Source organism: Caloenas nicobarica, chromosome 1 (assembly GCF_036013445.1).
Source record: "Caloenas nicobarica isolate bCalNic1 chromosome 1, bCalNic1.hap1, whole genome shotgun sequence".
Classification (NCBI taxonomy): Eukaryota; Metazoa; Chordata; class Aves; order Columbiformes; family Columbidae; genus Caloenas; species Caloenas nicobarica.
The window spans coordinates 7,571,545-7,587,064 of NC_088245.1; the positions used below are offsets into that span (position 1 = coordinate 7,571,545).

At 45.3% G+C, this 15,520-nt stretch overlaps 1 protein-coding gene across 2 annotated transcripts in view; it reads left to right on the forward strand.

Moving 5' to 3' along the window:
* The window catches only part of CAMK1D (calcium/calmodulin dependent protein kinase ID), a 233,182-nt gene that overhangs the window by 202,804 nt on the left and 14,858 nt on the right, over window positions 1–15,520 (forward strand). For both annotated transcript variants that reach the window (XM_065627004.1, XM_065627005.1), the window contains exons 7-8: window positions 3,697–3,809; window positions 5,516–5,594. In XM_065627004.1, the coding sequence (XP_065483076.1) occupies window positions 3,697–3,809; window positions 5,516–5,594 (192 nt within the window). The remainder of the gene's footprint in view (window positions 1–3,696; window positions 3,810–5,515; window positions 5,595–15,520) is intronic.

The window sequence follows — 15,520 nt, forward strand, 5'->3', positions numbered from 1 at the left end:
ACATCCTTGGGTCCCACTTTGCAGGAGGTTCATCGCCATCCCTGGCCCAGCCAGGACCAGCCCTTGCCCTGAACTCAGCCCACTCTCAGGTTTGGAGGGATCATAGAATAGAATCATAGAATCATTTTGGTTGGAAGGGACCTTCAAGATCATCAAGTACAAACATAACCTAAGTCTAGCACTAAACCGTGTTCCTAAGAACCTCATCTATGCATCTTTTAAACACCTCCGGAGATGGTGACTCCACCACTTCTCTGAGCAGCCTGTTCCAATGCCTGACAACCCTTTCCAAGAAGAAATTTTTCCTAATATCCAACCTAAACCTCCCCTGGCACCACTTGAAGCCATTTCCTCTCATCCTATCAGTTTTTACTTGGGAGAAGAGACCAACCCCCTCCATGCTCCAAGCTCCTTTCAGGCAGGTCAGAGATCAGAAGGTCTCCCCTCAGCTCCTGTTCTCCAGCTGAACCCCCAGCTCCCTCAGCCGCTCCCATCACACTTGTGCTCCAGCCCCTTCCCCAGCTCCGTTCCCTTCTCTCAACTCGCTCCAGCACCTCAAGGTCTTTCTTGTTGTGAGGGACCCATGTCCCTGCCCATGAATATTAGTGGTCACTAACACTTCTCGGCTCTCACTAGCCAGAGAAGAGCAATGCCAAAAGATGCTGTTTTCTGCCCTGTGCCCAGCTCCCGGCAGTCCTGGCATCCCGGTGTGTGACGCTGACTCTCCACGTGCACCAGCCTTCCCAGCCCCTGTGATGGGCTGCGGTGACCTCCCAGACACAGAGGTGGATACCCCAAAAGCGTAAATACCCCAGCCATGCAGAGGAGCAGGGGAAGAGCTGGATGGGGGTAGGAAAGGGACTGAAAGGCTCTGGAGAGGCTGGGGGTCTTGCTAGTGTTTGTGTCTTTCTGCTCCCCGCCTTGCAGGGTTATAGCCCTCCAGCTCTGTGCTCCTCGGCAGTTTGCTCCTACCTCTTGCTGCCACGAGCGTGTATAAATCACAGCAGCCCTAACTTGTGCTCTTGTCTCTTTGCCAAGGTAATTAGTACAGTGCATATTTTAAGAGAGTTATTTCTCTCTCCGGAGCAGCCTGCCAGCTCCTCAGCATGCACAGCGCTGTCTGCTCGCCTTAAAATGCTTTATCGGAGCAGTTTGGTTTTGTTTAAGTGCTGAGGAAGGCAAGAAATTAATGAAGGGCTGTCAGGCTTCTTATACAGAGCCCAATATGTCCCTCAGGGAAGAGGGACAGAGCGATGGAGACGTTTTCCTCCATCTCTACCTCAGTGGCCATTCTAACAATTGCAGTGCTGGTGCTGTCAGCTCCAGCCTTTCCAAACCCCTCAATAAAGGACCCAAAATCTTGAGAGGTTGTGACAAAAGAGGAGGAGATTGACAGTTTGTGTGCATCACCCCCCAAAAAAGCTGTGGGAGCTGAGCGCTGATACTTATTCCACTGAAGCAATGAATTCATAGATACCTGTAGAGTTGGATCCTCCTTGTGGTTCCAGTTTCTGCATTAGGTTATCAGATGTTTTTCCTTGATTATCCAGGTACACAGTGGCTTTTTGGCATTTGCTTAAATGCATCACTTTTAATGGCCCTTCTCATGCGCCACTTGCACCTCAAGGTTTCACGTAGGAGTTGCTGCATTGAGCCCCATACACAAGCATGTGCTGTCCTGCTCTGAACATAAATCCTTGTCTGGCATGGGGTTATCTGACTTGCTTTTGATAATGGCAGTCATCCAGTGGGACACAAATGAGGACTGGAGCAGCTGCTTCGCACGATAAAGGGAGAGATTTCTGATTCAGTTGAACCACAGCGGATTCATTATAATGCTGCAGATTTCAATAGAGCTTTTCCAGGTTGGTATGGATCTGACGCAGATCAACATCTCACTCAACATTTAAATTATTTGTCAAGCACGCTGGCTCTTCAGAGCTGACAAAAACATTGCTCCTTTCACCCTCAAGTGTTGAGTTGGTTCAAGTAACCTCCAGGGCAGACGGCTGGCTTTGGATTATAAATAACTCGAGTATTTCATTTCTTATGGTTCCCCCTCACCCTTGCTCTGTCGTTGCTACAGGGTAGTGTTTCAGCTAGATCTTCAGCCTGTTTATAATGGCCATCTTTCTCTAATTAAATGCTTTATTGAGGTCGATTGACTCAGGGCTTAAGAAAACTGTAGGAAAAGGATCATTGAAATATCGGTGAATTAAGTAAAACAATAATTTATACCGTAGACTAAAGGTAAGTGGAAAAAATTGGGACATCTCTATACAGAGACAATAGAGGCAGAAAGGCCTGTTTAACTGTGAGCAGGGTGCATTTGCTAAAACTTTGGACCAGCCTCAGAGGTAAATCTGACGCCTTGCAACATTGGTATTAAAATATGAAGAAGGGGCATCTTTGCCCGCATGTCTGCGCAGAGAGGGACAGACTGTTGCGTGCAGCATCGGCTGGACATGAGGGATCTCTGACACATGAGTTTTGCCACTGCAATTGCTGAATGCAGGGCCAGATGTGTTTTTTCCCATGGCCAGTGTCTGCAGGGCTGGAGGAGCCCTGACCCGTCAGGGTGACTGTCCAGATGTCTGCAGCACTGGGAGGCTGCACGCTGGGTGTTTTAGCTCAATCTAGGCAAATAATGTTTAATGTCCTGCTTGTCCTGGGGATAGGTTTTCTGAGAAGTCTGATTATAAATACTGAAAACCAGGGCAGGACTGTTGTTAGCCTTAGGCAAAGTAGGTGATTTGATGTGGGCAGCAAAATCACTTGCGGAAGTGAGAAAGGGAGATGATCTCCGTGGTTCTCTGCAACAGTGGCAGGTCCACGTGCAGGCTGTGCTGAAGTGGTGGAGTGACTCACGAGTGTCCTCCTCATGGTGCCCAGGGCTGCAGAGCCCAGCACAACCTGCAGATGCATCCTGCCCTCTGCCTGGATAGCTCTGTGGGGCTCCTTGTCCTGCTTTGCATCAGCGCTTCCTCCGCGTTGTGCTGGAGAAGAGGTCCATGCAGGTGGCCGGTGGCCCTCCGGATGTACAACAAACCTTCCTATAGAGCTACGGTCTCTTGCACGAGATAGAGACCACAAGGCGTGTGTCCTTGGTTCCTGGGGCTCTGTGGTGCCCACAGAGCACTGCACAGGCTCTCTGCCATCTGTGAGAGAGTAAAGCTGGTGTAAATGGTTTGTGTAAGGTGCTGGGTGAGAACAGTCCAGAAGGACAATGAGAGCAGTGAAGCCAGTATGGAGAAGACTCTTGGATGGGGAATGGTTGTGCTGTGGGATGAGAGGGACTGGTGCTCTGTGGGTATAGGGTGTAGCCCATGAAAACTTTTCTTAGTGCATGTACAGGAGAGGATGGAAAGGCTCATGGCTGTGTAATAAAACTATTCCTCTGGCTAAACACCCAAAAGCATGCAGAGGGAGGCCAGGATATCTGCCTCAGTCAGTGTAGGATCAACAGCGCTGCGTTTCTCTGCAGAATTCCTCTTTGTCCAGGACGGTGCAAATCTCCAGAAATGGTTTACACACATGCCCCTGAACAAATTTCTCTCATAGTGGTGCTTGCCTGCTTGAAAACTTATTGGGGTACGTCTTAAACAAGAGTTTCTCCTTCTTCTCCCTCTTTCTTCCTCACCTTCTTGGCAGAGGCATGTCTGAGGGTCATGTGTCTCTTCTCTTGTTCTCCATCAGGCTATGTGGGTATCCCCCTTTCTATGATGAAAACGACTCCAAACTCTTTGAGCAGATCCTCAAGGCGGAGTATGAGTTTGACTCTCCATATTGGGATGACATCTCCGAGTCTGGTAAGAAGCTACTGCTCATTTAATTGCAACAACTATGCATGCATGCCTGCCTGTAGCAGATGTCCTTCACTGGGCGTGAGAATTCACCCTCCTTTTAACTGAAAACCATTGGGAATGTGCATTTATTTTAGCTCAAATAGTTACAGGAGGTTATTTCTGCAGGAGAGCAAATTAAGTACCAGTTTATCCAGTCACACAGCACTAAAACATAGCTGAGACAACAGCAGAAGACTGTCCCAGGAAGACAAAGCAGCTTAACTTCATCATATCCAAATAAAATACAGATGTTTTATGTGTCACTAATAATAAGAAGGCAGTTCAGCTGTGTTACTAAAACTGTACTGCGGGTCCAGAGTGAGTCTGCAGTGTATACAGCAAAGACAAACCCAAGAAATTAATGGCTTCCAAATGAGGCGGGTGAGCAGGTTCAGAATCTGGGAGCACTGTCCACACTGTTGGATCCAGACAGCCGCCCACATGCTCACCCCCTTCCCCACCCAGTGCAGAAGCCATTTAATCCGTAGCTCTAGAGAGGCAGATACTCTACCCTGTTACCGGCAAATGTGCCTAAAGGCTTCTGGCTCCAGCAGAGCTCAAGATCTGCCAGCATCAGTGTCTACAGGTGAGAGCAGGGACATGTGTCGCACCCCGAGTGTGTCACTGACGTGCTGGGTGGTGTCCAAGAGGCCACACAAGCTCCCTGTCCTTGCTCTGTCCAACGTGGGGGAACATCTGCTGTTTCGCGCAGGAGAAGAAATGACATCTAGGAACATTTTATCAGACAGAAATGCAGTTTTCTGATTCATTAGTCCTACTGATTAAGGCAGGGGAGATATAAAAAGCAGTGTTTTATTTGAAAGATGATTATATGTCCTGTTATCTCCACATAGAACAACATTTCATGCTGCTTCCATCTGTGGTCCAGACATCACTGTGATGGATTGCTTAAAAATATATGTGACGAGAAGTTTTTTTAAGCTCATAAGGGTTTTCTGAGAAAATACAAAGGTCTATTGGCAGACCCCTTTGCATTTTGGGGAAAAGTACATCACCTAAATCAGCACAAAGATTTTCCTGCCATATTTGGCTTTGCTGTGGCTCCTTCAGCTACTCTGTTCTGAAACTGCTGGATGTACGCCATGCTGCAATCTCCCTTCCCTCCATTATAGTGTCAATTAAGAACACACTACCTCATGCCCAAGGGAGTCCATTTTCCTCAGTAACTTGTTTTTAAATACACAACATGTCCTCACACCTGTCCGTGTGTGTGACTGCTTGGAGTCAGCAATGAGAAGCTCCTCTTACTGTGGCATCTCACCTCCTCCTTGCCTTTCCCGCTCAGTTTACCGGCATCTCCAACAGATGTGGCCATATTTAGACCACTAAGATGATCAGAGGCACTTGGCTGACCAGGGAGCTGGCAGGCTTGGACCCTGCTGACTCTGAATTATCCATACCTGCAGGAGTAGGTGCCTTCTGCTTTCATCTGCTGCACTAAACAGCTTGGATTTAGTCCTAAGTCACTTTGGTTATAACTATACTAATAAATGGCAAATGACCCAGGGCCATTTTCTTATGCTGTGGCCAGATGGCACTTGGCAGCCTGGTCAATGCTGTTGGCTGATCATCCTGCAGCAGAACTGGGCATCAACTCGATTGCTTTAAATTATTCTCTCTTTTTTTTTTTCTTTTTTTTCTTTTTACAGCTAAAGACTTCATTCGGAATTTGATGGAGAAGGACCCTAATAAAAGATACACCTGTGAGCAAGCAGCACGGCACCCTTGGTAAGCAAGTCACTGCTGTGTGAAATCCTCAGGACAGAGAACATTGGTTTACATTCATGGGTAGAAGTGTTTTTTCTGTCACATAATGTACTAACCTCTACTAGCTCTATGCTCTTATTCTTACAACTGCTGCCTTTGTCCTCCAGATTTTCCTGGAAAACCGTGGCAGACTTTAATCTCATGCACCAACCTTTTGGGTGTCTGTATAAGGATTCAGTGAAATGCTGAATTATGTGTGTTGGCTGCAGTGCAGCAGCGGGTTATGCCAAAACTATGGAACCCAAAAATCATATTTGGGGGCAAAAGCTGAAATTCTGCAGGTGTGCAGAAAGCTAGGTAATGACCTGCTCATAAGGTCCTTGCCAAAGTAACATCAGAGCATGTAAGAGCATCCCGTGAAGCAGGAGGTCCTCATCTGCACTTCACAGATGACAGTCCATTTGCTTGCTGTAAGGAGCTGGTTTCACATGGTTTTTATCCTTTTTTGTTGAATGGAAGAGGCAGGAACCCTAGAGAGGGAGCAGCTGAGGCTGAATTGGCTACAGCACTGCTATCTCTCTGCAGTGCATACAGAAAAATACCTGCTCTGACTGTATTCTTGATTTAGACCTTTCTTAAGTGCTTTAAATTAGATAATGCCTTTGCACATGGATGACTTCACCAACATTACCCAAGGATTATGTAGGTGAAACAAGAGTGGCTCACAGACTTTTGGCCAACCCTGACTGACTGCACATTACCCCTCACCACCGACTGCACCCCAAAAATGGCCTTTGGATGTAAGTCTTTTAGCGGAAGGGTCATTATATATCAGGCAAAGTATTATCTTGGTTGTTAAAATAGCTGCAACAGAAAGGAGTCAACAGCAGGACATTTTCAGCCCAGGTGTGCATTAGACTGTGTTTTATGCTATCAGAATTACTACAAATACCATTTCCTCTTGCAGTTTCTGGAGAACTGTCTGGATAAGAGCATTAGGTTGTGCATTTGCAGGGGACCAGAAGTTTTTTGTGAGCTTCCATAGCCACTCAGAAAAGCAACAGAGCCAGTGTCATAACTAGCTCAACAGCTTGATGGACCGCAAAACCATCCTGGTGATGCAATTTGAGCTCAGGAATCAGCCTCGAGTGTTGTAGTTGAGTATAAAACGCATGGTAAGAAAAGCACGGGCGTAGAAGTTGTAAGTTTTAAGGTAGCACTGTTTTCTGCTGGGAGTTGGAGACATTTGTTGGGAGAATGGAGTCTGCATCCCTCTAAGGCTGGGGAGCTTCATCAGTGAGGCCCTGGTCATCTCTGTCTCCTCAGCAGACATGGGTTTTGGACATGCTCCTTGACCGTTCTAGCTCTGCACTGGCAGAACTTGGTACCCAGCTTAAAATCATGTTAAATTTCAAAGCAAAGTAAAACTTTCAGCTGTAACTCCAGAACAAATGCTTCCGTTTGGCTTCCAGGGTTTTCTGCTTCTTTCTCTGACTCTTAATGGTTTGTCTCATCTTGCTGCTGCTCTGAGTCCTGGGTCTAGATGGAAAGTAAATCCTTTCAAAGGTTTTTACCATTCTGGTTATTTGCTGATAAAGTTTTACCAGTACACAGGCTGATGAATTACCCCCATTGTTAATTAATAATTTGGCACTCATGCAGGTGTTGAGTAACTTATGACTAGAAAAGTGGTGGAAATACAGTGAAATGGCACTAATTTCTTCACAGTGGGAATGATGTACTGATGTCTGACCGCAGATCAGGCTAGAGGTAAGATTTAGGATCAGCTTTTACAATTTAAAAGTTTTAGGAAAGGTTTGGGATGCAGAAGGCAATTTCAATCATTGAGAAAAGCAAGATTCTTGCTTTTCATCCTCCATGCCAGTGACAATGAGAAAAATGCACGGATGTGTTTTAGCCACATCAGGGGCTGGAATCAATACAAATGAGAGATGAGGAGAAGCCAGGACCTGGGCCTGCCCTTCTTCCAATGTCCCATCAATAACTGCATTGTCTTTGTGAGAAAAAGGAAATTTGGGAAATGAAATGCAGACTTTTTGAGCTGGAAAAAAAAATCTAAGTGATACTGACCTGAGCCTCAAGGAATTAAAGAAGTTACAAAAGTCAATATTAGAAATACAGAATAAACAACGGGAATGCAACTCCCAGCAGAGAATTAGGTGACCATTTGTATAACAGAGACAGATTTTCCAAAGTCGCACATCCAAGATACACAAAACATAATCATCCAGCTCTTGGCTCCAATACATCTGTGTTGGTTGCTGGAGTGCTACAAAGAAACGTGGCACTTGTAACACACACAGCTTTTGGGCCCTCATAAAGGAACAAAATGATAAAAAGTGTTTTCATTAGTTTTTTTTTTCTTTTTTTTTCTTTCTTTTTCTTTCTTTTCCATCTCATGGCCAAGGGCCAATGGAAACTTAGAGGCCACTCCATAATTGTTGATATTTCTGTTCAGAATCAAATCTTCTGCCAGACTGACCTTGCAAGGCAGTGGTTCATTTGCAGGGCTACCTCCCCACCACGTAAAGCACAGCTCGGGGTCAGCCTTTGAGATGTCAGACATGCAAATGGCACCACGTTCGGGGGGGTTAAAACACTCACCATGTTTCCACCCCACATCCCAAATCCACCTCCCTTCAACATGTGCCAGTGGATTACAAGACAGTTGTACAGTGAAAGCAAAGCATGGAGGTTTCCAAAGATCTACCTCTGTCTTCCCGAGTGAACTCCTGAGCAAAACTTGATATCTCATTTCTCCTTGCTCTTAAAAGCTTCCTGTAACATCAATGTTCCAGTTATGGATCTCTCCAGAGGGTAGTACAGTTATTTTTTTGGAGGGTTTGGATCCTGTAGTGATAAACGCTACTAAAATGGCTTTTTTTGATACTCAAGGCTACTCAGCCAGATATTATCCATTATTTCAGGGTTAGTGGTAGGATCTTCTCTTGCTGAGCCATTGCTGAAAAAGAATTTTCTTCCCAGATTGCTTATGCCAGGAAATAGTGAGGTTTTTACTGCTTCTTTTCTCATTCTAGCCCTGGTATCTGTTGCAACGGCATCCTCCCTTCCCCTTTGAAGTTGGTAATGGTAGATAATATTTACAATGAAATGGCTCCAAGTAGCAACATTTACCAGCTTTCCCTTTTTCTTCCTGCTGTGAAATCTGCCCCCGTAGTATCAGATCATTAGTATCAGCCACAAATTAGGAAGAAATCTATCAGATCATGAGTACTTAATGCATACGTTGTAATCTGATTGTGATAAAATAGTTAACTGTGCATGAGATGGCTACCTGGCCATGAGATTTTGTTGTTTCAATATATAACATTAGTGAAGAAGAAACTGATTCCAAAATATACCTCTTATTTTAATTAACATGTTTTTATTAAAGACTTCCAAACAAGGCTTGCAAGAGCTGGATCTTGCAAGATATTGCATTTGTGCCTTTAAGGTTAATAATCTCCTTGAATTTCGGGAAACTGCTCAAGAATAGCCAGCTATTCACATGACTAAATGTTTGTACAGGATCAGACCCTAAAAAAAGTAAATACTTCTTCCCAATGGCCCACTTTTCTGTGCTGTATCTGCTCCCCACATGCCTGCATTTACGTGATGTTTTGCTATTTATAATCAAATGGCCTTGGCAGGGGGACGGTATGTTAAACTCAGAGTTGGCAGAAAAGGAGGCTCATAATTACAGTGAAGTATGGTAGCTGAAACAGTACAATATGCAAGACTTGTTGGTATAATGATTACACCCCAGCCTGTACAATCTATCCATTTATACAGGTTTCTCCAGTTTAATATACAGGTGACTTATGCTTTCCATCAGAAAAGTTATTTATTTTACAGCATATCTTTCACTCAGGTTTGCACAGTTTATGGTGTGTTGCAAAGCTGAAATGTTCTGCTGAGTTGTTCCACTGTGATTTTTCAAAAAGGACATGGAAAATGAAGGCAACAAAAGAGTGGGGTAGTTTTGCTGCAGCTTGATAGATTTTAATGTTTCCCTAGCCCATGTTAATGACAGCAATTAGGTTTATTAAATATATTGCCATGTCAGAACGCACATCCTGTTCGGGGCAGTTGCTGGGGCTGCAGTGTTGAGGGCGAGCAGCAGAAACCTGAGCACCTGGTTTTTTCCAGCTACGGGATCACACTGAGCTCCCCATCAGGTCAAGCCGGGTCCTGCAGCCCCAGATTCAGCCTCTGGGCTTGGGCCAGAGGGAAAGAAAACAGTCCTCAGAGGGGGCCGAGGAGAAGGTGCAACAGTTAGGAAGCTACTATAGGAATTGCAAGGCGTGCCGTGAATTTATTTGCTCTGTCACGCATTTCCCAAGGCTCCTTAAATGTCATTTAGAGCTGTGTGCTGAAGCTGGTTATGGCATCGGAGAGAACTGGGGACATCTAAATTAAATTTACGTATCGCCTCCCTGTATAGACCGTATAGGGGAGAAGGAGATTGTGACACCTAAATTAGACACCAGTATCCATGGGTATGAGTGTGGCCATCACCTTTCCCTGCCGCTTGTGCAGAGGGAGAGCAGATACTTGGGACATGCCCACATCCATCCCCACCGACGCCGAGAATCACAGAACTTTGGCAAGGACTGAGCCTCAGCAAATTGTGACCATGACCCTGAGCATTTATTATGTGCCAGAGAGCGGGAGCCAGATAATAATTTCCACCCAGGGAAAGGACATGGTTTACAAAGAACTCAGTTCTCAGACCATGTTGTTTGAAGTGTGAAAAGGGCTCCCTGAAGGCAACTGCTGATGTTTACAACATTAAATCAAACTCTTATCGAGTTTTTCCTTGCACTCTATTTTGAAGCACCGCCGATATGGTATGTGTGTGTGTATATTTATATGCATGCGTGTATGTGTATATATGTGTGTGTGTGTGTAGAAGAGTTATGATCCTTCAGCATTATCCATTACAGCTAACTCCATATTTCCTGTCATCATACTCAAGAGTGTTTCCAAGCACTGTTTGGCCAGCACAGCGTTTGAGTTGGCTGCCTTTAGTATGAAGGTTCAGAAAATAATGGTAGATGAAAGACTTTGCCTGCCATCATGGTCAGGGAGGGTGCAGGAGACATATGCCTGCAATATGCTAGCAGAAAAACATCCAAAAGGAAATTTACTGGTTTTGTCTTTGTTGGAGGTTCCTCTCAAAGCTTAGAAATGCTGTGGCCGGATAAATTGCTGTGATAGCTTTGAACCCAGATAAAGAGCTAAAATAAATTGGATGTTATGAAACAATGTTTGATCATTAGATTAGATTCTTCTCATGTACAGGACCAGATTTGTTATGGTTATTCATGAGAAATAACCTTCTTAGCTTCGGTGGAAGTATTTGTGATGGAGAGTTGTCAGATTGTGGCCCTTACTATCCAATTCTGTGTGTTGAGATGCTTACATATTTACAACTGGATGTAAAACCAGCTTCAAGACTAAGTTCCCCAAACCATTGTCAGGATGAAGCTCCTTTCAGGTGCTGCAAAACAGGGACCCCAAGAGAAAAACCAGGTTCCAGTTAGGCTAATCAGTCCTTGCTCAGTTCTGGTTGATGCTCAGCATGATAACAGATCATACGTTATTCTGATTTGTTTAATTTTCTTTTTTGTATATGTGTGTGTTATGTAGAAGTAATGTCTTTTGCTCGGCCAAGTGCTATCGTTGGTAAAAACAAGTAAGTTCACTGCAAAGCCAAGAACTATAGTTCAGGGTTTGACTAGATCTGCATCAGTCTGGTCATCTCTAAAACAGAAGGTGGCCCTTTTTCAGGGAAAATGGAGCTGATTCCTGTAGGAGAAGGGTATGTTGTGCAGGGGAGGGAGGAAGAAAGCAAGATGCTAAGATATTTTTGTCCTAAACGGAAGAACAACATGGTTTATAGCCTGTGGACTTGGAGAGTTAGGGAAAGGTGAAAGGGCAATTACAGAGTTCTCTAAAATTTCATGCATGCATGTTAAATTTCACGCATGTTAAACTTCATGCATTATTTCCTTATCATGGGAACTAAGGTTTGTGATTAAATAAATTCAGTATAGATGTGATGACATTCACGATAACCACGTCAGGGTGAGTTTGTGCGCCCAAAAACTTATCTCATTTTTCAAACTCTGACATTTGACCATATAAAAGATATGACTTCTACCTGCCCACCTCCACCTGTGTTCTTAAACCACCACATCTCCAGCACAACACCGCCAGAGAATGGATGTTAACATCTCTTTTGTTTTCCTTGAGGTAAAACTATACTACAAACACTGTAATGCCATGAGTGCTTGATAAAAGTTTCAAGATCCTCCAAGTGCAAAATACAGTATAAACGCAGAGTGCTCATGTTACAGCACTGCACTGTTAACAAGGTAGTTGTTCAGAGGAGGCTTGGGGAATAATTCCACCCTCAGTTTTGGCAGCCAGGGCTGCATTTTAAGCCACACCATTCGGCATACCAGCACGTGTTTGAACAGCTTCTGCTCCATTAAATTAGCCCTGGCACTGCTGTTATTTTGCCTTGATTGACAACTAGCATCTGCAAGGTGCTATGGCTACTGAAGAGACCTTAGATATAGGATGGTCCCCATCACTGTATCGTTTGAGGCTTCACAGTGTCCATCCCCTTGTAAAGTAAATGACTACTCTTCTCCCTGCTTGGGAAACACCCAAATACTGAGACTATTTTTCTGGAATTACCAGAACTGCACAGTGAACACAGAATTAGTGGTGGTAGAAGACAGTTTGTGAACTATTGGAACCAGCAGGGTTTTTATTGAAACCACCAGCATTTCAGAAAATGATCCCTAAACTCAAAAAAAAAAAAAAAAAGCCTGTATGAGCTATACATTCAATGAAAAGTTTCATATAGCAAAAGTGCATTTGCAAGTCCTTGTGGAGGCTGGCAGGAAAGATCTTCTGGAATAGCTGGCAAGGGTATCATGCCCCAAGAACTTGTTCTGCCTATGTTTCCAAAATAAAATTTGACAAGAGGGAAACATGATCTGTGCTTATGCAGCTTGTTAACAGACTAGTTCATAAAGCAAAATGCTTTGCTAGCTTCAGAGGAAAAATGCTCTTTGCAAATGTAATTTTCTCTTTGCAGCTTTGTCTTTTTGATCAGTTACTGAACGGATACTTTGACTTGTAGCTGTCCACGCAGTAAGTGTTTGGCATAGTTTTCTTCTGCAGATCTGTGGTATGACGGTCAGTGCTCCCAGCTGGCACATGTTGAGGAGATGTGCCCTCCTGAGGAGGTGTCCTTGGTCAGACCAGTATGCTCATGACATTTTGAAGTGATCATAGGGCCTGTCTGAACCAAAAGGCTGAGTGGGTGCAAGGAGGATGGATGCACATCTGCACACAGCTGTGCACCTGAGCTGACGAGTTGTGCAGAGGAGGCTACACAGCTGGAGTCATAGAATCACAGAATAGTTTGGGTTGGACGGGACCTTCAAAGCTCATCCAGTCCAACCCCTGCCATGAGCAGGGACATCTTCACCAGCTCAGGTTGCTCAGAGCCCCGTCCAGCCTGGTCTGGGATGTCTCCAGGGATGGGGCATCCACCACCTCTCTGGGCAACCTGGGACAGGGTTTCACCACCCTCATTGTAACAAATTTCCTCCTCACGTCCAGCCTGAATCTCCTCTCCTTTAGTTTAAAACCATCATCCCTTGTCCCATCATAACTGGCTGCCCAGAGAAATGTTGTGGAGTCTCCTTCTCTGGAGACATTCAAAACCCACCTGGACACATTCCTGTGTGATCTGCTCTGGTGAACCTGCTTTAGCAGGTGGGTTGGACTGGGTGATCTCCAGAGGTCCCTTCCAAGCCCAGCCATTCTGTGATTCTGTAACAGGCCCTGAGTCTTCTCATGCTGCTGGGTCATCTCTTCTTAGAAGTGACCTGGGGGCAGTCAGGGACACTCGGTGTCATGTTGTCATGGAGGCACCCCAAAACAACTCCAAGCAAATAATAAGCGTAAACCAAGTTTAATTTGCAACTGAAACTAAAACCAAACAACAGACCTAAACCAAGTGACAGAAACCAGTGAAAAGCAGGAGGGTAATCCAAAATCGGACACCACTGTGAGAACATTTAATGAACTGCAGGTTTGATATACCAGTTAGGGATATTATTACCATGTGACCACACAAGAGCTATGATCCACAGGATGCACGTACTCACTCAAAAGAGAAGCCTCTTTCACTCAAGGGTACCCAGAAGAAATAATCGTTTGCTGGGAGTAGGGAGTAAGGACTCATTCAAGGATATATCCAGGAGAAAGAGTCCTTCATCAAGGAGGAGGTGAGGGGTCTCAGTCTTGGGAAGTCTCCTTAGATGGCTTCACACTCTAAGGGGAGAACTCCAACCACAGTCCCACTGCTCCAAGAAGACCACTCAAAGGGGGTCATTGGCAGGGGCCCCATTTTATGGTCAGGTCATGTCTGAGCTGTCATCTTTATAAGCATGGTCCAGAAGCTTCTCTGGGCCTGGGGAGCCTGTTTGACTGAGGACCCTGTCTGTTGACCAGGGGTCCCACCCCTCCTGCTCCTCTAACAGGTGTAGGAGAAGGGATGGTCAGCATCAACCAACGTGCATACCTGAGAACAGCCACAGTGGGGAACAAAAGGTGCTAAAGAGCCATCAGCTGTCGTATTGAAAGCTCTGGACCTTCTCAGAGTGGGCGTAACTGCCACACATATCATTTGGGTCATGTAGGTTTGGCTGTGGTAAAGCTACAGGAGCTATTTCACATGATGATTTCATGCTAGAGAAATACAGAAACTGCACTGTGTGGTGAGTGCAAGGCCAGGTGGGCTCTGTGTCCATCTGGGAGTATATACTGTATGGAATCCATCAGGGTCTGTGCTGAGCCTGGCAGTATTGCCTGTGAGGGACAGAGGATGGAACAGTGAACATGCTGCTTAACCTGGATGCTGCCTCACCAAACTTTTAGCCGCCTGGCCCCAGTGGGAATTCCAGACCAACTTGTCTCTCTGTCAGTGGGCGAAGTGATCAGAAGGAATCCTCTTCAGAGGAAGATTTGAAGATCTTCCAGTTCTCAGTCAAACACTTCCTTTTCTCCATCAGTGGTGCAGGGACCCAAGAGAGGATGTCAGGTGCCATCTGCGAGCTGTGCTTTGGTCACGGTACCAGTTCTTCCGTCTATTTGAGTTACAGGTCATGTAGTGGTGTCAGTCAGCCAACTGCCCTTGCCAGTGGAGGTGGACATATACCACTGCTGCAGTAGAGCCAACACGCATAACTCAGCATTTTGCTGAATCCTTATACAGATACTCAACATTTTGGTGTGTGAGATTAAAGTCAGTCGTGGTTTTCCAGGAACAGCTGGAGGACAAAGGGGTTTTAAGAACCCTGCATCTTCCTGCCCATGATCCTCCTGGCTCCAGGACTCTTCAGTAACTGAATATAGATCAGCTTAGTTGCAACAGGATGGGATTGGTGGCTCTCTGCTCTTGGGAGATGGGGATTTAGTCTCTCACCTTACTCCCAAAAGCAAGTAGTTCATCTCAGTTCTCTCACGTCTTGGGTAAGTGTTTCCAGCAGGAAGGAGGGAAGCAATTCAGAGGAGACTGGTGCCAGAGAGCACTTCTTAGATGTGCCATTGACACGAAGGCAGAAAAAGCTGCATGTCCTTTGAAGAACAAGGTTATGGTTTGGAACAACCTGGGCAAAATGCATGTCTCCAATTCATGGGACACATAAATGGAAACAGCAGGCTGGGGCATATAAGCAGAGTTTCATCTTCTAAGAAACACAAAGCGATGCTGCCATTCTGCTGCCTTAGTTGGAAAACTCTGAATGCTTCGGGTACCGCCCTCTGAGGAAGATGCGGAATCGCTGGAGAAAGTCCAGAGAAGCTCACTAGATCAGAGGATTAGAAAATATGAGTTA